This window comes from Myotis daubentonii, chromosome 5 (assembly GCF_963259705.1).
Source record: "Myotis daubentonii chromosome 5, mMyoDau2.1, whole genome shotgun sequence".
NCBI classification, from domain to species: Eukaryota; Metazoa; Chordata; class Mammalia; order Chiroptera; family Vespertilionidae; genus Myotis; species Myotis daubentonii.
In genome coordinates, this window is record NC_081844.1 from 87,259,287 (window position 1) to 87,283,102 (window position 23,816).

Genomic DNA, 23,816 nt, shown 5'->3' on the forward strand with positions numbered 1-23,816 from the left:
CCCTTCCTCTTTCTCAAAATCAAGAAAAACATTTAAAAAAATTTTTTTGTAAAAGAACAGATTTATTTGTCTGTTTATGACGAAGCATTTTTGTGACAAAGCACTTTTATTTCTTTCCCTTCCAATAGGTGTGTCTATATACTGTAACTCAAAGAGAAATACATATGGATTGATTTATTAATAGAAGAAAATTTATTTTTGGCAGTTATTTTATAGTAATGAGAGATTATTTAAATGCTTTCTGATTTGTTCTGTGTTTTGTTGTTGTTTTTTTCCTCAGATACATATGAACCAGATGGTTATAATCCAGAAGCTCCTAGTATTACCAGTTCTGGTAGATCTCAGTACAGACAGTTCTTTTCGAGAACACAGACACAGCGCCCAAACCTGATTGGCCTAACATCTGGAGATATGGATGCAAATCCAAGAGGTGAGAGCACCTTGAATGTTTCCTGATGCTACGTGTTAATGCAAGTGTTGGGTATAGCATTTCTTCCCTCACTGAAGTCTAAAAGTATTTACACACTATCTCTGAAGGGTGCTATTTAGTCACCTCAAATAAATATATTTGAATAACTTTATCTCCAAAATTTATTTTAAAGCTATAATCAGAAAGTATTTTTAAGTAAAAATAATACTAATGGAATTTAATAGCTTTTTTGTAGGACTTGAGGCTGTTTAGCTATATACTAGACCAGCTGTGGGCAAACTACGGCCCGTGGGCCAGATTCGGCCCGTTTGAAATGAATAAAACTAAAAAAAAAAAGACCGTACCCTTTTATGTAATGATGTTTACTTTGAATTTATATTAGTTCACACAAACACTCCATCCATGCTTTTGTTCCGGCCCTCCGGTCCAGTTTAAGAACCCATTGTGGCCCTCGAGTCAAAAAGTTTGCCCACCCCTGTACTAGACACTGTTCTAGATATAGGCATCCTATATAAAAAAAGCCTAATATGCAAATTGATGGAACGGTAGAATGACCAGCAGAATGATGGGTTGCTATGACACGTACTGACCACCAGGGGGCAGATGCTCAATGCAGGAGCTGCCCCCAGCCCGCAGGCCCCAGGCCAGCTAAGGCGGGTGCCAGCGAGCGTCTCCCCGATCACCCCACCAGTCGCCCCATAGAGGGTGGCAACTGGCAGTGGCGGGGTGATTGGGGGTGGGCGGTGCCAGGCCCACCAAGGTGGGTGCCAGAGGGTCCCCCCCCATCACCCTGCCAGTTGCCCCACAGATCAGCCCTGATCTCTGGCCAATCCTAGGAACCCTACCCTTGCACAAATTTCGTGCATTGGCCGTCTAGTAGAAAGGTGAAATGACATGGTGCCTTGCCCTACAGGAACTGATCATTTAAGGGCCTACTTTGTATCATTAAGAGCTGTTCTTCAAACGAGTAACAATTGACAACATAAAATCTTACGATAAAATTATTTGGCCATTTTTAGTGTTTATGATTATACAAGCATATGTTAGGACCTTAACAAAGCATAGTCATAAACCTCAAAAGATTAAGTGCAAGCATTTACCTTCAGTACAGGATGATACCTTTCTTTCCCCTTCTCTCAAAAAAAAGAAAAGTTTGGGTGAAGAATTTGATGATATTTTAATTTTTTATTTTTATAGTTAGATTTTTAATATTTAATTTTAATGACTGGCCATGGGCCAACCTGACAATATTTTTCTGCTTTAATTATATGGTGAGCATTTTCCTATTCTGATCTTAACTTTTTTTTACTGCCACTAATAACATTATTCTCACTACAGGTTAAACAGTTTTGTGTTGACTAAACCAAATACTTTTATATGTATTATTATATTTCATATATCTTACCAACAGCTTCTTAAGAGATACTATCTTTATTCTCTTTTTATAGATAAAGGTTCTCAGGCTTAGAGAGGTTAAAGAACTTATTTCAGGTCACACAGCTATTAATAAGAATTTGAATTTGAATCCACATCTATCTAATTCCAAAGAATATGCTCTTCCTTCAGTGCTATAAATTATACATTGTTGCCAAATAATGGAAATTAGTGAGAAGAGCATATTCTCAAAATTTTAAGTCCTCTTTGTCATTAGCCTGACAAATGGTCTATCTGTACATTTATATACAGCAATTCATGAATCTCTCTCAGTGTAAAAGTTATGTGGTTTTTATACAAGAGGCTTGCTTTGTCATCTGGGACAATAACTTAATCTCTAGCTATATCTTTTTCCTTTTTTATAAAGCACTTCAGAAAGAAAAGCATTAGGCAGTGTCAGGTGGTGATAACTATTTTAGGGAAGACATAATGATATCTCACATTCTAGAATGCTTCATGTCATCACAATTGCTTTCTCATCCATTATCCTCTGAAAACACAAGCCCAAGGGCAGGGATCATATTTTATTCACTGATTTATACCCAAGGTTGAGCTATAGCAGATGCTCAAGAAATATATGTTAAATGAATTAATTGGCATCATAATTTCCTGTCACACAGATGGAACATACTAGCAATCCCCATTCTTACCCCAACATCCAGTCCTACATATGTTTTTCTTTGCTGCTAATTTTATTTTGGTGGAATTGCTAGTTAGGGAGAATACTCAGTATAACAGGCATAGTTTTGAGTTACCTTTTTGTTTATCACCCTCTTCCCACCAAGAGATAATCCATTGTAAAGACAGTTTCTTGTAGTATTTTAATCTTAACTGTTGTCAGTGAAATGTGCTAATTTATAATACTGGCTTTGCACTTTTTCAACTTTTGAGTTAAAATTTTTTTAAACCTATAGAAAATCAATGAAGTATAATAAACACCTAAATACCCTCACTTAGATTCACCAGTTGTTAATGTTTGTCACCTTTGGGCTGGAATGCTTGTTTGTGTGCCCACACACTGTTGTTCTCTCTTTCCCTGCCTTCTCCTTCCCCTCACATTTTTTTCTTTTAAAAAAATTAAATTTATTAAGGTGACATTGGTTAACACATTATATAAATTTCAAGTGTATAATTCTGTAATACATCATCTGTATATTGTACTGTGTGCTCACCATCCAAAGTCTAGTCTTCTTCTGTCACCCTATATTTGGTCCCCTTTACCCTCTTCTCCCTCCCACATTTTTTTTCTTGAACCACTTGAAATCATAGATTGTGATACTTTTGCTTCATCTAAAAATAAGACATGACATAGTCCTATATAAGCACAATATTATTATTGCACACAAGAAAAATCATAATTCCATAGTAATATTCTACCCAGGTGAATTTCTTGTTTAATTACATCACAAGACAAATAATTTTACTGTATTTATGGTGCTAAGTTTGATTTCTTGCCTAAGGTGATAATTGTTCAATCTCTTCATTGTAAAGTAAATAATTCATGGAGTGATACTTTGGCACCAGATAAATACCTTGTTTTCCAACCATCTGATTTTTTTTTTTTGCATCTATTAATGATTTTTGCCTGAATCATTTGCTACATTGGGGTTGCCTATTTTTTAACTTAGGTATTGTATTATTTTTTAAAAAGAGAAAAAGAAGGCAAGGCAATAATAAGTTTTTCTTGTTGCTTAGGTGTTTCTGAAAAGGAAGTGGTCTTAGTTGGGTGCTATTCACAGTGCTTTTTAGCTTTTAATCATTTTGAATCTCTCCAAATGTAATGCAATGTCAGTAATGTTAATTTTTGTTTCCAACAGCTGCTAATATTGTCATCCAGACTGAACCACCAGTTCCTGTTTCAATTAATAGCAACATAACCAGAGTAGTTCTTGAACCAGATAGCCGGAAAAGAGCTGTGGGTGGCTTGGAAGGGCCACTCACAAAGAAACCTTGGCTTGGAAAGTAAGATAATTTGCTAATTAGTAGCATTGAATTGGTGCTTTTATTATTTTTGCTTGCATTAGTAAATTTGTATAATTAAGAATTGTCGTTAATCATGATTATCAAACTGTGTGTGTCAAAGTTAGGGTTCCCCGAGGCATCCTTAGAGTGTCTTAAAAATTGAAAAGCTAACAGAATATTTATAATAGATATTGGTAATTTGTATTACTTATTTCTAGGCCTAACCCAATATTAAGAATGAAGACTCTGGAAATGAGTAAAAAGGAAAAAAAAATCTGTACTTTTGCAGAAGTTGAAAAGTGCACTGTAAAAAATACATTCTTTTCTTGCTTTAATGTTAGATTCCTTGATAGTTGTGGTGTATCTTTTTAGCATGACTTTTAAACTTAGTTGGGCCTTTTCTTTTTGTGACTTTGGCCATTCAGTCTTCTTTCTCTCTGCCTATTCTAATTCCATTTAATTAATGTGAAAATTATTTTGTACTTTATGAAGAGTGTTAAGTGCTTACAAAAGACATTTCATAAATGTAGCCTTATGTTCTTTGTAATCTTATATATATCTTGGTTAGGCATAAGGTGAGAGAGTTAACCAAGATTTATTAGTTAACCAAGATTTCCTAGGGCATTATTCTTTATGGCATTTTTTCTTTCAGGCAAGGGAATAATAATCAGAGTAAACCAGGATTCTTAAGAAAGAATCAGTATACGAATACAAAGTTAGAAGTCAAGAAAATTCCTCAGGAATTGAACAACATTACCAAGCTCAATGAACACTTCAGCAAATTTGGAACTATTGTTAACATCCAGGTAAATATGGCTATGTTCATAACAGAATTCATGTATTCAATGCATTTTTGAAAATATTACTACCAGCTCACCTTGTTTAAATGAGCCAGTGATTAGTATTATCATCTGTGCTAACACTACCTTTCTGTATGCCCAACTTAATGATGGGATTGTTAAGCTGAATTTGTTCTTTTAAATTGATTTGGCTCTTCTCTGCAACCTCTTCCTGAGAGTCACTGGATCAGTTACTGTATTTTTATAGTTTTATCTCTGGACAGATGACTTTATTGCCTGCTTTAGTATTCTAACTAGTAGGTGAGATTCTTGGTAATTTCTGCTATTGTCATTTTGTCCACCGACTCACTTTTATATTGTGGTGAGTTGGTTATTGGTTAAGGCTGGTTCTGATCTTGAGACTTTTAGGCAGTGCAGTGTGTTTTCTAACATCAAATTGTAGCTTTTGTATTTTGCTGTCTGCTTAGTAGATATTTGAATTTATGAATTTGTGGTTGGTGTTATGCTATAATTGAGGGTACTTGGTGGCCTATTTAAGTTGGAATTTCAGTCAGTTACCCCTGATACTTGGTGTTACCATCAAATAAAAATATATAACTGAGTTTATGAAGGTAGCTCTGGCCAGGTGGCTCGGTTGCTTGGAGCCTCATCCCATAAACTGGGTTCAATTTCCCAGTCAGGGCACATATCTAGGTTGTGGGTTCTATCCCCGCTCAGGGCGTGTTTGGGAGGCAGCTGATCGATGTTTCTCTCTCACATCGATGTTTTTCTCTCTAAAAATCAATAAAAACACATCCTCAGGTGAGGATTTAAAAACAACAGCAAGAAGGTGGTTGTATTGGGGGACTTGGTATTTCAAAGAATTGAGCCAAACTACTATTTTTTTTTTGAGAGAGAGAGAGATTTTTAAGCAAATTTTACCCCTGAGAACAAAATTGGTACACATTTAATTCCTCTGATTAGGGCTACACCTTTATGATCTCATTTAACCTCAATTACCTCTGAAAAGCCTATCTTTTTTTTTTTTTTTAATTGCTTAAAGTATTACAAAGGGTATTACATATGTATCCATTTTATCCCCCCGCCCTAGACAGTCCCCTAGCCTCCCCTATCCCCCAGTGTCTTATGTCCATTGGTTATGCTTATATGCATGCATACAAGTCCTTTAGTTGATCTCTTACCCCCCTACCTCCTGCCCCCCAACCCTCCCCGGCCTTCCCGCTGCAGTTTGACAATCTGTTTGAGGCAGCTCTGCCTCTGTATCTATTATTGTTCAAAAGTTTATAATGGTCTCTATTATCCATGAATGAGTGAGATCATGTGGTATTTTTCCTTTATTGACTGGCTTATTTCACTTAGCATAATGCTCTCCAGTTCCATCCATGCCGTTGCAAATGGTAAGAGTTCCTTCCTTTTTACAGCAGCATAGTATTCCATCGTGTAGATGTACCACAGTTTTCTAATCCATTCATCTACTGATGGGCACTTAGGCTGTTTCCAGATCTTAGCTATGGTGAATTGTGCTGCTATGAACATAGGGGTGGATATATCCTTTCTGATTGGTGTTTCTGGTTTCTTGGGATATATTCCTAGAAGTGGGATCACAGGGTCAAATGGGAGTTCCATTTTCAGTTTTTTAAGGAAACTCCATACTGTCTTCCATAGTGGCTGCACCAGTCTGCATTCCCACCAGCAGTGCACAAGTGTTCCTTTTTCTCCACATCCTCTCCAGCACTTGTCGTTTGTTGATTTGTTGATGATAGCCAGTCTGACAGGTGTGAGATGGTACCTTGAAAAGCCTATCCTTAAAGCTTATTTCTGAATAGTCTCATGGAAGTTCAGGTTTCAACATATGAATTTGGAGGTGGGGAGGGCATAGTTTAATAATTCTGTATAGCTCTTCTTGTTGGGAATTCATTTTTTTCTATATAAAAAATGTGGTGAGCCTCCTTGTGGATAAATCTTTCATTATTTTTTATGATGCATTGCTGAATTAAAGGGAATTTTACGACCTTTTATTTGAATTACCAAATTGTTTTCCAAAAAGGGTTGTGCCAATTGATACTCCCAAATTTAGTCTCTAAAACCTCATCAGCACTGTAATATGGATTCATTAAATTTTTGTAATGGATTTAAGTGAAAAATTATTTGTTATAATTTGCTTCTTTTTATTACTATGTAGACTCTAATTTATATAGACCATTTACAGTTCTTTTATATTTACCTATCCATGGTCTTTGTCCATTTTTTTTTTTTTTACAAAAGCATTTATAATAATGCTTTTCTAAGCTTTTGCTTGTCATATATATTAAAAATAGCTTTTCCATTTGTCATTTATTTTGTTTATGGCTTGTTTGGACTGACAGGTTTTTAAATTTTACATTGTCAAATCTGCTGTTTGTCTTTATAGATCCTACTTTTATAGGTATGTATAAAAGGGCTTTTCAGACCCTGAGATTATACAGTTACCTTTTTTCTTCTGGGTCTTTATGTGGTATTTTGTTTGCTTGTTATTGTATCTCTGGAGTTAGTTTGGATATGAGATATCATGGAGGAATCTAATATCTTTTCAGTGGTTAGGTAATAGTAGGATTATTTATTGAATCTAACATTCTTCTACATATAATTTTGAAATAGGCATATCATCTTTTAGTGGATAGAGAACTTTATTTTACAAAGGATTCACAATGGATTTCAGCAGGCTGTTTTCTACTTCTGAATTATTTATCAATTTCTTTCCATTTAACTATTTGCTAATATCTTTTTTGTTGTTGATTTTGTTTTTTCTTACAGGTTGCTTTTAAGGGAGATCCAGAAGCAGCCCTTATCCAATATCTTACCAATGAGGAGGCCAGGAAAGCCATTTCTAGCACTGAAGCTGTTCTAAATAACCGATTCATTCGAGTCCTGTGGCATAGAGAAAACAATGAGCAACCAGCACTACAGTCCCCAGCACAGCTGCTCCTGCAACAACAGCAAACACTTAGTCACATGTCACAACAGCACCATCACCTGCCACAGCACCTTCATCAGCAGTCTTCTACTGCAACGGTACATGGAGGTATCCAGAAGGTAATCTACTGGTTCACATGGAATTAGAGGTCCTCTAGTCCCTTCCTATACATCAGTGTTTCTCAGTTTGCAGTCCTTTGGTCTTCTATACCAGAGCCACTCAATTTGATCTGCAGATCAGCAGCAGCATCTGATCTCCTGGGAGCAATTTCTTAGGCCTCCCCACATCTGTTGAATCAGAATCGCTATGTGTAGGGCCCAAGAATCTGTGTTTAAAAGCCTAAGCAACCAGCCTACCATTTGACCAGCCGACCGGTAGTTATGATGCGCACTGACCACCACGGGGCAGATGCTCAACGCAGGAGCTGCGGTGACTTGGCAGCTGTGGTTCTTGGGTGAACCAGAGAGTAGGGAGCCCGATTCCGGGGTGCGTCACCTGAGAACCGCTCTCTTGCAATCCAGGACCCCTTGGGGGATGTTGGAGAGCTGGTTTCAGTCGGATCCCCATAGGCCAGATTGAGGGACCCCACCGGTGCACGAGTCCTCTAACCCATTGGAGAGGTTGTGGATCTGGTCCTTACAGAAACTTTTTGACTCGATTAGCTAAATGATTAAACGTGCAGGACCTACTTGCTGCAGTCCTGATGTCTGTTGCCTGTGCTAGCCCATCCACTTAATACTGATTTCCAGTGGAGGCAGCGAATTTTCCTGCTACCACTCTTGGCTGGGAAACGGGCTGCAGCTTCCCTCCTTCCGGGCGGACAGTAGCGTCATTGGGCAACCTCCGGGGAGGGAAGGAGGCAAAGGAGCAGCTCGGGTGGGAAGAAGGAGGTTCCTAACACACTATTTATAGTAAACTACTGTCAATTAAAATGCTTAAGTCTGTCAAAGCATTATATATTGAAAATAATATAGAAAAATTGCCGAAACCGGTTTGGCTCAGTGGATAGAGCGTCGGCCTGCGGACTGAGGGGTCCCAGGTTCGATTCCGGTCAGGGGTGTGTGCCTGGGTTGCAGGCACATCCCCAGTGGGAGATGTGCAGGAGGCCGCTGATCGATGTTTCTCTCCCATCGATGTTTCTAGCTCTCTGTCCCTCTCCCTTCCTCTCTGTAAAAAATCAATGAAATATATTTAAAAAAAAAACAAACAAAAAGAAAACAAAGGCCAGGCAGGACAAACTGCCTTTAAAAAAAAAAAAAAAACAAAGAAAAAAAAATTATTAGAATCTCTGTATGAGTATACATATATATATATATGCATGTATTTTGTTGTGACATATTTAAGATGTCCAAAAAAGTATGAATAATAATATAACAATCATTGATGTATCTGCCACTTCATTTAAAAAAATAAAACCTTACAGATAATTAAAGCACCTTCCCTTCCCATTTTTTTCTTACCTTCTTCTCCTAAGTAATCAATGTCCTAAATTTATATTATTCCTGAGCATTTAAAAAACTTTTGCCACATACATATGTGTTTATTTTGTATATACAGATGATGAGCAAACCACAGACACCGGGTGCATATGTTCTTAACAAAGTTCCTGTGAAACATCGTCTTGGACACGCAAGTGCTAACCAGAGTGATGCAGCACACTTGTTAAATCAGTCAGGTGGTGCTGGAGATGATTGCCAGGTGTGTGTTTCTGTGAGCCTCAGATATGTTCAGAGTTGTTCAGTAACAAGGAAATTAACAAATTGATTACCATTCAGATTTGTAATGTCTTGTTTTTCTCAGATAAGTGTGACAGCTAATGTAAGTGTGGCAGATATAATTCCCTAATTTTCATGATGGAGCTAGAAATTTGCTAGTTAAAATTTTTTTCTATTCAAAGCTAAATAGGAATTTGGTAATTTTAGATAGTTATTAATAGGTAGATGTCTTTGTTAGTTCATATCTTTTATAATTTTTCTCTTTAATACAATGAAGAGCATAGTAAAGGAGATTCTGTTATAATTAAAAGTCAAATATTAAAATTTATTTTAAATAGTACCTTTTGCTTTTAGGAATCTTATATAATAAAAGGGTAATATGCAAATTGACCCTAACAGCCAAACAACCAGGAATGACCAGTTGCTATGATGCACACTGACCACCAGGGGGCAGACACTCAATGTAGGAGCTTACCCCTGGTGGTCAGTGCGCTCCCATAGGGGAGCTAAGCTCAGCCACAAGCCGGGCTGGCGGCTGCAAGTGCAATGTGGTGGTGAGAGCCTTCCCCTCCCCCTTGGAAGCACTAAGGATGTCCAAGTGCAGCTTAGGCCCGCTCCTCACAGGGAATGGGCCTAAGCTGGCAGGTGGACATCCCCCGAGGGCTCCTGGGCTGCCATAGGGATATCTGACTGCCAGCTTAGGTCCAATTCCCTGGGGACCGGGCCTAAGCCAGCAAGTGGACATCCCCTGAGGGCTCCCAAACTGAGAGGGCACAGGCTGGGCTGAGAAACCCTCCTGAGTGCACAAATTTTTGTGCACTGGGCCTCTAGTCCTATGTAATAATCCTATATAATAAAGAGGAAATATGCAAATTAACCCTCACACCCTCACAAAGATGGCTGCCTACAACCAGGCCTTCAAGGGGGTTCGTGAGGGATGACCAAACAACTGAACAAGCAGGCTGCGTGGGGCGACCAGGTTGGTGGGGGTCCTGAGGGGTGACCAGGCCGGCGGCAGGGGTGCAGTTGAGGGCGACCAGGCAAGCAGGGGGGTCAGTTGGGGCCGACCAGGCTGGCAGAGGGGGGCAGTTGGGGGTGACCAGGCCGGCAGGGGAGGCAGTAAGAGGCGACCAGGCCAGCAGGGGGGCAGTTGCGGGTGATTAGGCTGGCAGAGGGGGGCAGTTAGGGGCGACCAGGCTGGTGGGGGGGGGTGCAGTTGGGGGCGACCAGGCCAGCAGCGGGGCAGTTGCGGGTGATTAGGCTGGCAGGGGGGGCAGTGAGGGGTGACCAGGCTGGTGAGGGCAGTTGGGGGCCACCAGGCCGGCAGGGGAGGCAGTTAGGGGTGACCAGACCAGCAGAGGGGGGCAGTTGGGGGTGACCAGGCCGGCAGGGGGGGCAGTAAGGGGTGACCAGGCTGGGGGGGGGCAGTTAAGAGTGACCAGGTTGGCAGAGAGCGGGCAGTTGGTGTTGACCTGACTGGCAGCGGGGGTCAGTTAGGGGGCGATCAGGCCAGCATGCAGAGGCAGTGAGGGGTGATCAGGCCGGCACGGGAGGGCAGTTAGAGGCAACTAGGCAGGCAGGCAGGTGAGCAATTAGGAGCCAATGGTTCAGGATTGTGAGAAGGTTGTCTGGACATCCCCCAAGGAGTCCTGGATTGGAGAGGGTGCAGGCTGGGCTGAGGGGACCCCCCCCCCCCCGAATGAATTTCGTGCACTGGGCCCCTAGTATAGATATCTATAAACACTGGCTCTCCAGCGTGGTGATTATTTCAAAGAGTTAGGAAAACTCTGAAAAAGAACCAGAGGGGCCAGCTAGCTCTACTAGACATTAAAAAGTGCTTTGAAGTCTTTATAACTAATGCAATTTGATTTTGGCACATAGAGAGACAGACCAGTGCAACAGAAGATTGAAAAATAGGCTCAGTTACACATAATAATGTATTTGCCAACACAGTATCTCAGATCAGTGGGGAAATACGGACTTTATCAGAGTGGTGTTGGGCTAACTGGATAGCCATATAGAAAACAGAGAATTTGATCCATTTAAAAAATTACATAGTAAACAAGGATAATTTCCAAAAGGATCTGAGATTTAGATGCTGATAGAAAGGCTAAATGGTACAGCCCTCCCAAAAGTAAATTTGGCAGTATCTGGCAAAATTATGTATTAATTTATTCTAAACCTGTTATCTTCCTTCTAAGAATCTATGCCAAAGGTATGCTAGTCAAACTAAGACCTATCGACTATATAGTATAATGTCAAAAGACTGGAAATAACCCAAATGTTCATCAGTAAGGTACTGATTACTTAATATGTAGTACATCTACACAATAGTATATATGCAGTTTTACAAAGGAATGAGGAATATATACCATGTGATAATTAGGCTGTATTAAGTTAAAAAGACAAAATGAAACAAAAATGTATAGTCAGCCACTGTTGGTATAAGAATGGTGTGATGGACAGATGTAAGCAGTTGTTTGTAATAGTAAAAACAAAAAAATTCATGTAATTTAAATCTTGTAGCTATGAGAAGGAGGGAACAAAGTAGACAACTTTGAGTATGTCTTGTTTTGTAGATTTGTCATAGAACCACTTAAATGCTACATGTAGCCCTAGCTGGTTTGGCTCAGTGGATAGAGTGTTGGCCTGCAGACTGGAGGGTTCCAAGTTTGATTCTGGTCAACGGCACATGCCCAGGTTGCGGGCTCGATCCCCAGTAGGGGGCGTGCAGGAGGCAGCCTATCAATGATTCTTTGTCATCATTGATGTTTTGGTCTCTCTCTCCCTCTCCCTTCCTCCCTGAAGTCAATAAAAAATACGTTTAAAATAAATAAATAAATGCTACATGTAATTATAAAATAAAATGAAACAAAAGTAACACCTGAAAATTAAAAAGAAAAATGAATTAGCATGTCTGCATAGAGAGTACTCCAAAACACAGTTATTTGACTATATATTCCTAAGGAGGACAAAGCAATTTGTAAAAGCTCAGTAATCATATTGTTGGCTCTCTTGGTATTCTGAAACTGGTTTGTAAGTATTGTAGGATAAATCAAATGAGGAATTATATTGGTGTCATTGACAGCTGATTTCATTGTGGTTGAAAAGAGAGATGTAAGATGGATAAGATTAAGTCAAAACACTAGTCTTCTTGCATTTGAATTGAAAGAATTATTATAAATTCAGATAGTATTTTATCTTAAAAAACATATAAGCAACCAAAAAAACCTCCAAAGCATTTTCCTAACTTTATTCACTGAAAAAGTCTAGGAACAAGGACCAGCCCAATGGTAATGGCCCTCATCCCCAACCCCCAGCATCCAAAGGAGCCAGGGAAATGGCTATCTCCAAAATCTGGGGCTGGCAATGTTTCAGATGACCCTGGACTATTTTGTCAAACCAGAAAGTGAGGAATTGTCCAAGATTATTAGAATCCTGTCAAAAATGAAAAAAATATCATAAAAGCTCTATATCTCCTCATCAATTTTTTAAATTTAGAGGTCAGCAGAACAGTTAAGGGCACCATACTCTGGTGAATACTAGAGGATCAGTGACCTGGTTTCTTCGACAAGTAATTTTAAAGGAAAAGAAGGAGAGGGAACAGAATTAAAGGCGACTTTAAAAACATGTATCCAATTATACTGTATGGATTTTAATAGATCCCAGTTCTAATGGGAAAAATATTTAGAAAATTATGATGCAATCTGGAGATGTGAATATTTAATGAGATTAAAGAATTACTCTTCACTTGCAAGTGTGATGATGTTATGGTTATGTTTTAAAAGTCTTTTTAGAGATATATGTAAAATTATGTATTTGGTATAAAGATATAGTTGGGGATTTAAATAAAACAATGTTATTTTATATATTGATAATTGTTGCTGTTGGTGATGGATATATCAAGTTTTTTATATAACTATATTTTTGTCTGTTTCAAAAATTCTTTTATGAAAAAATAGGAAAAAACACACAAGCAATTATAGTTAGATAGCCCTGACTTACCCTGCCTTTTTATTGACTGGATTAGATCACTCAGTTTTTCAATAAACTCATTTGCTATGGAGATGAAAAAAATTTCTTTTAAAACATGAAGGGAAAGTGCTTATCACACAACAAGTGCTCTATAAATTTTAAGTATTGTCATTTTTGTTTTAATAAATGATAGTAACATGAATATCAGCTGTGAAGGGTTTCTAACTACTTGAGATACTTTCCTGTGTAGTTAACGTAGCTTAATTTTGAGGATAAATAAGTATTGTATGATTGAGAGTAGTTTTGTATTTGGATATATAATGTATTTACAAGATTGAATTTTCCATGAATTTTTAAATATTATATCCTACGTCCCTTATATCATGTATTCAGTTAATTTAGAAATAAAGAAAACAGTGAAGTGTGTTAACAAAGGCTTGAACCTGAGAGATTGTAGTGTAACATGTAGCTAGCTCTGCTGTGTCTTAAAGAGGGGAAGTTTAACTGGAAAGTCATCTTCAGAAGAGGAAAGGTATCTAAATACCAAAACTAGCATAGTAAAGATGGCTACCACTTTGCTTGTAAAGTCAGATCATTGAGCTAACTACTTGTCTTATGTTTGATTGTAAACTCATATAGCATTTGGTTAAATATAGTATTAATACTATGATTACACAGTACCTTAATTCTTAGAATTACAGTTATTAGAAACCTGGGTTCTTATTTGGCACTTCCCATGTGGTACCCTTTAGCTAAACACCACCAGGAATACATGGTTGAACAAATTGAGTTTACTCAGTCAGGGAAGGTAAGCAATGAAACCATAGGGCACATCAGTTGAAGGGTGTTAGAAAGGACTTCTTTTAGGTTTAGGCTGTGTTAGATTATTTGGGGCAGGATTTAAGAAAACAGGAGTAATTCTATTATCAGATATTTTAATAAGCCTAGCTAGAAGGAAGGAAGACTAGAATGAGGAATGTAATTGGTAAAGCTGTAGTCATTTCTGTTGGCCAGGACAGAGAGATGGTTAGTCATTTTAATGGTTTGGATAGCATTATGGGGTGATCTTGTTATTGTCATAATCCGTCATGACCACAAGAGTGGCTATATCTGAGGCTGATATTCTGTGAAATTATTTATGTTCAATATGGAGGACCTAGTTGTGAGTGGCAGGCCAGCTGCTAGATGTTAGGGCTTGTTGTTCTTTATCTCAATTTAAAAGAGAGAAAAAAGGTGATTGCATTCGGAAACACATTATTGCTAAACATCAATTTTTGTTATTTTATTCGAGTGCCAGTTAAATTTATGTATAAAGAACTAGTTTTACAAATGTCATTTTTAAATGTAAAATATAAACTTTAACTCCCCCCAAAAAGAAATATATTCATCTTTATAAAAAATGACTGAGTTATTTCTAAAATTTAATTTAATCATGTTTGTGTTTCACAGATATTTTCACCTCCAGGCCATCCAAAAATGATTTACAGCTCTTCAAATTTAAAGACTCCTTCAAAACTTTGTTCAGGGTCTAAACCTCATGATGTTCAAGAAGTTCTTAAAAAGAAGCAGGTAACAGCTTTGATTCTTCTTTTGTTAAAGAGGAAAGGTCCCACTGAGTTCTTAAGTGATTATGTTAACACCTTTGACTGTTGATGTTGTTATGGAACTCCATCATCATGTTTGTTTAGCTGCTGCTGGATGCAGTGTACACTTGAAATAAAGGTAAACAAACAGAGAAAATGTTTAGCAATTGCCTTTCGGTGGCTACATCAAGCACAAGGGAAGACTTTTTTCTGTGCAAAAGTAAACAACACCAAGCTGTAAAATTTTTTTCATTCTCCAAGGGCTAGAAGCAGACATTTCATTTCATTATTTACTTTTTGTTCTTTCTGACTTTTCAAGTTAGATAATATTTCACATAAAATATAACTTTTATGTAGTTATTATTCAGATGATTCAATTCTGAGTTTCATATCATCTTAGATATAAACAGTTTTTCAAATAAAATATTTACATATATTAACTCAGCATAATTTGACATTTAATTAACAGAGGAGTAGAAGCAACATTTTCCTGGCAAAAACATTATATTTTGCTATTGTTTCTAACCTGTAGCTCATCTCACATTTTTAAACTTTAAAAATAAGGATTTGACTTATGATATTGGCAAATGAAAACACTTCTTATTTTTCCTCAGAGTTACATTTAGGTCATTCAAATGAAGGAACCTCATAGATACGGCTAACTAATGTTTAGTATTTTAAATACTTTTTAAAGTACAGTTATAAATGTAAAGGGTTTTGGGTTTTTTTAAATATATCTTTATTGATTTCAGAGAGGAAGGGAGAGGGATAGAGAGTTAGAAACATCAATCAGCTGCCTCCTGCACACCCCCTCCTGGGGATGTGCCCACAACCGAGGTACATGCCCTTGACCAGAATCGAACCTGGGACCCTTCAGCCCGCAGGCTGACGCTCTATCCATTGAGCCATACTGGTCAGGGCAAATGTAAAGGTTTTTATATTGAAAGTGTTCGGACAATATAGTTGAAGGTTTTATCTCTGGTTTTCAGCCATTTTTTGACCAGGAGGAAAATGTAGGGATGGCCCAGAAAAAATGAATTGAGAATAAAGTAGCCTTATGTATCATTGGCAAATTTTGTTATCTAGTATTAATTTTTTCTTTACCTATTCATATAGGAAGCAATGAAGCTACAACAAGATATGAGGAAAAAAAGGCAAGAAGTGTTAGAAAAACAAATAGAATGCCAGAAGGTAAGACAAGAGCTCATTATTTGCCTATTGGAATATAAAATGGATTTTAAAAAGATACTCCTAATGGTAAATATTTTAAGGTTATTTTTATATTACACTTTACTAAGCATAGTTTTACCCTTTCCTGTTTGTTTCATAGATGCTAATATCCAAGCTAGAAAAAAACAAAAACATGAAACCAGAAGAGAGAGCAAATATAATGAAGACTTTAAAAGAGCTTGGTGAAAAGATCTCACAACTGAAAGATGAATTAAAAACATCTTCTGCAGTCTCCACACCATCGAAAATGAAGACCAAAACAGAGGTATCTGTTTGTATTTTTTTATTGATTTCAGAGAGAGGGAGAGGGAGAGAGAGATAGAAACATCATTGATGAGAGAGAATCATTTGATTGGCTGCCCCCTGCACACACCCCACTGGGGACTGAGCCTGCAATGTGGGCTTGTGCTCTGACCGGGAATTGAACTGTGACCTCCTGATTCATAGGTCAATGCTCAACCACAGAGCCACACTAGCTGGGCTATTTGCATTTTTTATTCAACATAGGGTTATTGAACATCTGTTACATGTTTGGTACTTTGAAAGTACAGTGCAACCCTTAGGTGGCTAATAGTCTAATGGGGAGACAATTATAGTAACAAGTTTAAAAAATATTTCTATAGATGCTATATGTACTGTCTTTGAAAGAGGTAAATAAAGGTGTGTTTTTTTAGTTGAAATTTTTGGTTCTCTCTGCTGAACATGAAACTACTAAAGTGATGGCGAGCAAAGAGGTTACTTCCTATTTCAGCAATTTTTAAAAAAAATATATTTCACTGATTTTTTTACAGAGAGGAAGGGAGAGGGATAGGGAGTTAGAAACATCGATGAAAGAGAAACATCAATCAGCTGCCTCCTGCACATTCCCCACTGGGGATGTGCCTGCAACCAAGGTACATGTCCTTGACTGGAATCGAACCCGGGACCCTTGAGTCTGCAGGCCAATGCTCTATCCACTGAGCCAAACCGGTCAGGGCTCAGCAAATTTTTTTTATAATTTTATAATAGTGTTGTAATAAAACCATTGCTCTTAATCATTTGCTTTAGTAAGGGCAAAAATGTGGCATTTTATTGGAAAGAATAATTGGAAGCTCTAGATCAGGGTCCTCAAACTGTGGCCGGTGGAAAACATGTATCCCGCCCGTTGGGTGTTTTTGCCACCGCTGTGTGCATACGAATTTGTTCATAGTTTTTTTTTAAACTATAGTCCGGCCCTCCAACGGTCTGAGGGACAGTGAACTGGCCCTCTGTTTAAAAAGTTTGAGGACCCCGCTCTAGATCCATTGAAGTCTAATTTTGTTAATTTTTTGTTTTGTTTTGTGTTCTTTTTTTATCATAAGTGAATACTTGCTTTACACAGTGCTTCCATTATACCTCAGCTTTGTAGTGGGATTTAATTTTTAGCGCTTTGAGGAGGAGGAGAGGGGAGGGGAAGGGAAGCAGGAAGAGGAGGAGAAGGGAGAGGGAAGGAAGAAAAAGAGGAACATAGTTAAAAGAATGAAATGGCAATAAATACGTACCTATCAATAATTACTTTAAATGTAAATTTCTTAATGCTCCAATCAAAAAACAGTATGGAGTTACCTCAAAATATATTTTTTTTTTACCTCAAAATATTAAAAATATAAATGCCTTATGACCCAGCAATTCCACTCTGGGAATATATCCAAAGAAAGCGAAACACTACTTTGAAAGAATATATGCATCTCTATGTTCATTGTAGCATTATTTACAATAGACAAGATTTGGAAGCAGCCTAAGTGCCCATCAGTAGATGAATGAATAAATTTGATACGGAATAAATTTGTCATATATGTATACATTTATATGTATATATAACACAAGTTTTTATGTACAATATTACATTTGAAATTATTATATGAATGTAAAGTGTTTTACTAAGATTGCTTTTAAAAAATATAATAAAAATGTTTTTATGGAAATTTCCCCCAGTTATAGAAAGAACATGGGCACATTTTGAAAATTAAAGAGAATATATATATAGGAGAAAAATAATTTCTCACAGTCGCTTACCTAAAGACTGATTATTGTCTCTTTCCCCCCACCTCCCCAAAAAAGAGTGGCAATAGTTATAGGATTCATATCTGAAAGCAGTTATGTAAGTGTTATGTTTGTACTATGAATGAATTTTTACTATATAATTTTCCCTATTGTATTTTATTATGTGAAAATTATTCTCATCTCAGATGACTTTTCAAAATCTGAGTTTTAGGCCATTTTAAGCAGTAATACTCTATTGTTTTTACTGATACCGCTATGCTCTGTACATGTTAGTATTATATCCATTAAATTACTTTCTCTAAAACACCCATGTATATTGCATCCTCTCACTCTCATTTTCCCAAAAGAGATGTGTGTCATTCTGTAAGTATAATATTCTGAATAAGATCTTGGAAGTAATCTAAAAAATGCACTTTTACTCTTAATTTTTCCAAAGGCCCAAAAAGAACTATTAGATACTGAACTGGACCTTCACAAGAGGCTGTCCTCAGGAGAAGACACAACAGAGTTACGGAAAAAGCTCAGTCAGTTACAGGTTGAGGTGAGATTAAAGAGATGTTACTGACTCACTACATTTAACATCTCAAAAAAATAGTTTTCTCTTTTTCTATTTTCCCAGGTTTAATCTAACTGTGTATTTTATTCTACCTTTGGTTGTTGTTATTCAGGCTGCACGATTAGGTATCTTACCAGTGGGTCGTGGAAAGACCATGTCCTCTCAAGGTCGAGGAAGAGGCCGAGGTCGTGGAGGAAGAGGAAGGGGCTCACTAAATCACATGGTGGTGGACCACCGGCCCAAAGCACTATCAGTTGGGGGACTCATTGAAGAGGAAAAAGATGATTTACTTCAGCATTTCTCAGTAAGTTTTTAAAGCAGCAAATACAAACTCTGAAAACACTGTATTCAGCATTTCCTGGCTGCATTCTGTATAAATGCCAAATGTTTTATAGATTAGAAAAGAAGTTGTAAAAACATGGGTATTAGCAAATTTTCATTAATATATTTGAAGGTCAAGAAGAAACCATGTTCTGTAATTCCATAATACTCCTCATAAATGCATGTGTAGTGATAAGTTGTTCCAGAGCTATCTTTGATTTTTGTTTGGGGTTATTGCATGATTTACCGGTTGTTGATAGTTAATAAGTGAAAATAATTTGGGATGGAAGCAAAAGTCAAAGGAAGAATTTATTAGGATAAGAGACATATTTAGTTATGTTTTGTATACACATGCAACAATTTATTTTTAAATAAAACATGCAAATAGAGGTTTGATACAGGTAAATGTCTATTATTTTGCACATAAACAGTATAGTCTCTTTTTTTATTAAATTTATTGGGGTGACATTGGTCAACATGAACATATAGGTTTCAGGTATGGGTTTCTATATTACAAGTATAATCTCCTTCCAACAACTCATTAATTCCTTCGGTAAATATTGTTATTTGTGCTAGAGCATTTGCATACATGATCTCATTTAAATAACTAAAGTGCATGTGAAGTCACGTATGTACAGATGGGAAAATTAAAAGTTAGACATAAGTTAACCAAAATCAAACAGTTAATAAGTAGTAAAATCAAGATAGAAATGCACAGTGGTTAGCATCAGGATCCCTATTCCTCAGACAACAACTTTAAGAGAAAATATGTTCAGCCTTATTAAGTGCTAAAGATGTTGAGGGAAATCTTAACAAGCAAAACTTCATTCCAAAGTTTCTTATTAGTTTGGTGCCCATAATCCTGTCTTGCCCTCACTATTAGAAAATTGTTGGTTGTTATACAGTGTCCAGAATTTAGAGCCTTTGGGCTCTGGCCTATTCATTCTTGAGCCAGTTCTTTCACTAGTCTGCCCCTTATTTTCTTTGTTTTTAAAGTGGGAGACTAGTTTTAAGTGGCTTCTTTGAGAAATAAAGAAGATAATATTTGGAGCACTATACTTGGGCAAGGTATCCTGTGGAACCTGGGTAAATGTTAATTTTTGTCTTTTAATGTTGAGTAGATAAAATTAAAGCCTCCTTGCCAAGTAAGTTGGGCATTTAGACCTAATGCCAGCTCTGGTGAGGTGATACTGGGTGATATAAAGCAGAATTTTTATAAATTTGTCTGTGTAGAAAGTTCAGTTATAAAAAGTAGGTAATTGTAGGAAGCGGCATGCTCTGTCCTGAGGGTCACTGGAGGCAATATGTAGATATTTAAGTTGTTTTGTTTTGGGGTGTGTGTGTATGTGTGTGTGTATTTTAATTGATTTCAGAGAGGAAGCAGAGGGAGAGAGATATAGAGACATCAATAATGAGAGAGAATCATTCATCACCTGCCTCCTGCACGCCCCCACTGGGACATGTGCCCTTGACAGGAATCGAACCTAGGACCCTTCAGTCTGCAGGCCGATATTCTATCCACTGAGCTGCTGGGGTCCAACCCCAGCAGGTCCAGGGGTCCCCAAAGGTGTGGACGGAGTCGGCGAAGAAGGAATGACACAGAGACAGCGTTCAGTTGATCAGCAGCCTAGCGAGGATCTCTAGCCAAGTTCTGGTCAGGATCTCCAGCGAAGTTCTGGTGTTTATTGTCTTGTTACATCTGTATTTATACCAGTTGATTCCAATCCTATCAATCTCTATTCCAAAGGTTAGGGCGTTTCTTATCTCCATTCCAGGGAGTAAAGATTATGTAGCTTAATCGTGATTGTTCGTAGCTAAAGTGATTAACTACCCGCCTGGCACTTAGTTAAGGGGTTTTATTCCCTCCCTAGCTTCAGGGGAAAATCCCTACCTGGGGAAACAACCTTTCTTGGAGAGGTGACCTTGGTTAAAACACATAGCGCCAAGAAGGTGAGCAAACATATTAAGAACAGTATGCCATATACACCAGGTCTCTTGAAACATATGCTGTGCAGATGTTTCTTCCCTGCAGCGACTGTGTCAAGCAGCAAGGATGGACAGGCTCCCGGCAAATCCCCCCTTTTTTATTTTTTAAATGATAGTGCATGTAAATCAGCGGCCACCTCTCGGATTGGGTTGTTTAAGACTCGGAAGAAGACTGACAAGCAATGATAGCTAGCATAGCTATAAATATAGTGAACGGAGTGCACAAGGAGCCTTGTTCCTGTAGAAGCTTGCTGGCCTCTTCAGGCAAGGGATTTTAGCTGTCCTCAAGTAGGGGGTTTGGTTGTCCTTGTTGATCTGGCTACGGGCGGCATCATTGGTGATGGGCTTCCCGAAGCGTTAGCGAGTTGAAGGGCTGCATCAAAGGGTCCATCAGGGCCATGCTTGATGGTGGTGTCGGTGTCTGGGGAGGAGTCAGCTGTGCCCTCTGGGTTGGCCAATATGGATAATACCAGGGAGGAGGAGGATGAGGCGGAGATGGAGGGTGGTGTGACATAAGGTCGGATTAGACGGTCTGGAATCCACACAGGTGAGTCTGCATCCTGTGGAAATATACATACACCTCCTCTCCCCCAGGTTAAAAGTACATCAGGCCCCTTCCAGTAAGTCTTTCCATTTGACGAAATAAGTGAGTTTCTGCTAAATGAAAGTTTCTTTTGCTGATTTGCTCAGAGTCCTCGGACTTGGCTGAGAGAGTAGCTTCCACTTCTTGCTTTTCTACCATCTGTTGGGCCTCAGTTGTTAACTTCTTCAGCTGACCCCATGTTGGCACCTCAGTCCCTTGCATAGCCTTTCTTTTGTTTATTGTCTACCAGCTAGGGCTAGATGTTTAAGTTTTAACCCAGAAGTCATGCTCATGTGGATCTCTTTCCTTCTCATAAGTAGAATCATTCTAGATCATCTAATGATAACCAGTTTTTAGATAAATGCATTTGATAAGTCTGACACATGGCATTTGGTTTGTGGAAAGGGGAAATACCAGGCATTTGGGGAGAGAGCAAACAAAGCTGAGGCAGACGAAGTAACTTCAAGGAGACACTGACATTGGTTTTGGTGGCATTTTATTGTTTGTTTTTTTTGTTTTTGGTAAAGTGCTTATCAGACAGTCTTAAGTACTAGAAGCATATTTACCCTAGTAACAGACTTGGGCATATAGTATGTTTTCTTTGAAAGAAATACATATGCCAAGATATTAGGGCAAATTGATTTAGCAGGCTTAAAGGGTAATAACTCTTATTTAAGATCTTTTATATCCCACAAAGGCTACCATAAAAATGTATATTTTCAGTATTTTTTTTACTGTCCTTAATAATTGTGAAATGACCATGGAAGATTCTATCTTTATGGATGGGTTTTGTTGAAGCTATTCTGAAGAATGAGGACCTAATCCTGGAGTCGTTCAGTTTATTTTTGTATCCAGCAATCCATTTCTAAGAACTTATCACAAGGGTATTGCTAGGGTTGCATGCAAATGATACCTGTACATTTGCTTAGTGAAGCATGCTTTATATTTAGTGAAAAAATGGAAACAATCTAAATGCTCACAAGTACTTTGCAGCTATTAAGAACATGTTTTTAAAGAGGAGTGCCATGAGAAAATTCTCCAGATTAACTTCTAGGTTAAAAAAAATTGGAGACAATATTAAACATAAACAACAAGAAAATGAAAGTGCATTAAATTATTAGTTCTGGGTGACAAAATTCAATTTTTTCATTTTTTTCCTTCTAAGTGCTTCTCTATTTTTCCAGCTTTCCAAATGAACACATATTACTTTTTAAATCAGACTTTTTATCATCACATTCACTTTTAGGTGAAGTGTCAGCATTTTTATGATGATTATAAAACCAACTTTGAGTATATGTGTTAATCTTGGGCTTTAGGTCCCAGGCACCTATATAAAAATATGTGTAAATTAAAGTATACACAAATTTAAAATATATAAAATATTTAATATACAGTGCAAGCTATATAAAACAACATAAGACATATAATACTACATAAACATTTTAATAGTATATATCAGGGGTCAGCAGACTTTTTCTGTAAAGGACCAGATAGTAAATATTTTAGATTTTAGAGAACCACCTAGAGTCTCTGTCACATTTTCTTTTCCTCCTTCTTTCCCCTTACCTGCCCCTTCTCCTCCCTTTTCCTTCTATGAATTTATTTTCCTTTTAAAAATATAAAAGCTGCCGAAACCAGTTTGGCTCAGTGGATAGAGCGTCGGCCTGCGGACTGAAGGGTCCCAGGTTCGATTCCGGTCAAGGGCATGTACCTGGGTTGTGGGCACATCCCCAGTAGGAGATGTGCAGGAGGCAGCTGATCAATGTTTCTCTCTCATCGATGTTTCTAACTCTCTATCTCTCTCCCTTCCTCTCTGTAAAAAAATCAATAAAATATATTAAAAAAAATAAATATATAAAAGCTATTCTTAGCTTACAGGCCATTGAAAAACAGGTGCTGGGCCTGAAGGCTGTGATTTGCAGATCCCTGACATATATTATTGTATTACTTTAAGTACCTGTTTCCTCATACCCTTAACAGCATTTGATTTTTATTTTTTCATCTTTGCCAGTTATGTGGTTGATGAATGATGATTGATACAGATTTGGCATCAGTTTCTGATCTGGGAAAATGGCTGGCTAGATGAATTTCTCTCTGAGTAACTTCTACCTCTAAGGTTCCAAGTACTTCTAAAGTATTGCGTACTAGAGGCCCGGTGCACGAAATTCGTGCATGGAGGGGGGGGGGGTCCCCTCAGCCCATCCGGCACCCTCTTCAATCCAGGAGCCCAGGGGATGTCTGACTCACAATCCTGGACTGCTTGCTC

At 37.8% G+C, this 23,816-nt stretch overlaps 1 protein-coding gene across 1 annotated transcript in view; it reads left to right on the top strand.

Moving 5' to 3' along the window:
- Nucleotides 1–23,816, top strand: part of RBM27 (RNA binding motif protein 27) — a 73,425-nt gene that overhangs the window by 39,587 nt on the left and 10,022 nt on the right. The window contains exons 9-18 of the mRNA XM_059699539.1: nucleotides 281–430; nucleotides 3,682–3,826; nucleotides 4,479–4,632; nucleotides 7,420–7,698; nucleotides 9,137–9,277; nucleotides 14,719–14,838; nucleotides 15,969–16,043; nucleotides 16,183–16,347; nucleotides 18,541–18,645; nucleotides 18,773–18,964. Coding sequence (XP_059555522.1) covers nucleotides 281–430; nucleotides 3,682–3,826; nucleotides 4,479–4,632; nucleotides 7,420–7,698; nucleotides 9,137–9,277; nucleotides 14,719–14,838; nucleotides 15,969–16,043; nucleotides 16,183–16,347; nucleotides 18,541–18,645; nucleotides 18,773–18,964 — 1,526 coding nt within the window. The remainder of the gene's footprint in view (nucleotides 1–280; nucleotides 431–3,681; nucleotides 3,827–4,478; nucleotides 4,633–7,419; nucleotides 7,699–9,136; nucleotides 9,278–14,718; nucleotides 14,839–15,968; nucleotides 16,044–16,182; nucleotides 16,348–18,540; nucleotides 18,646–18,772; nucleotides 18,965–23,816) is intronic.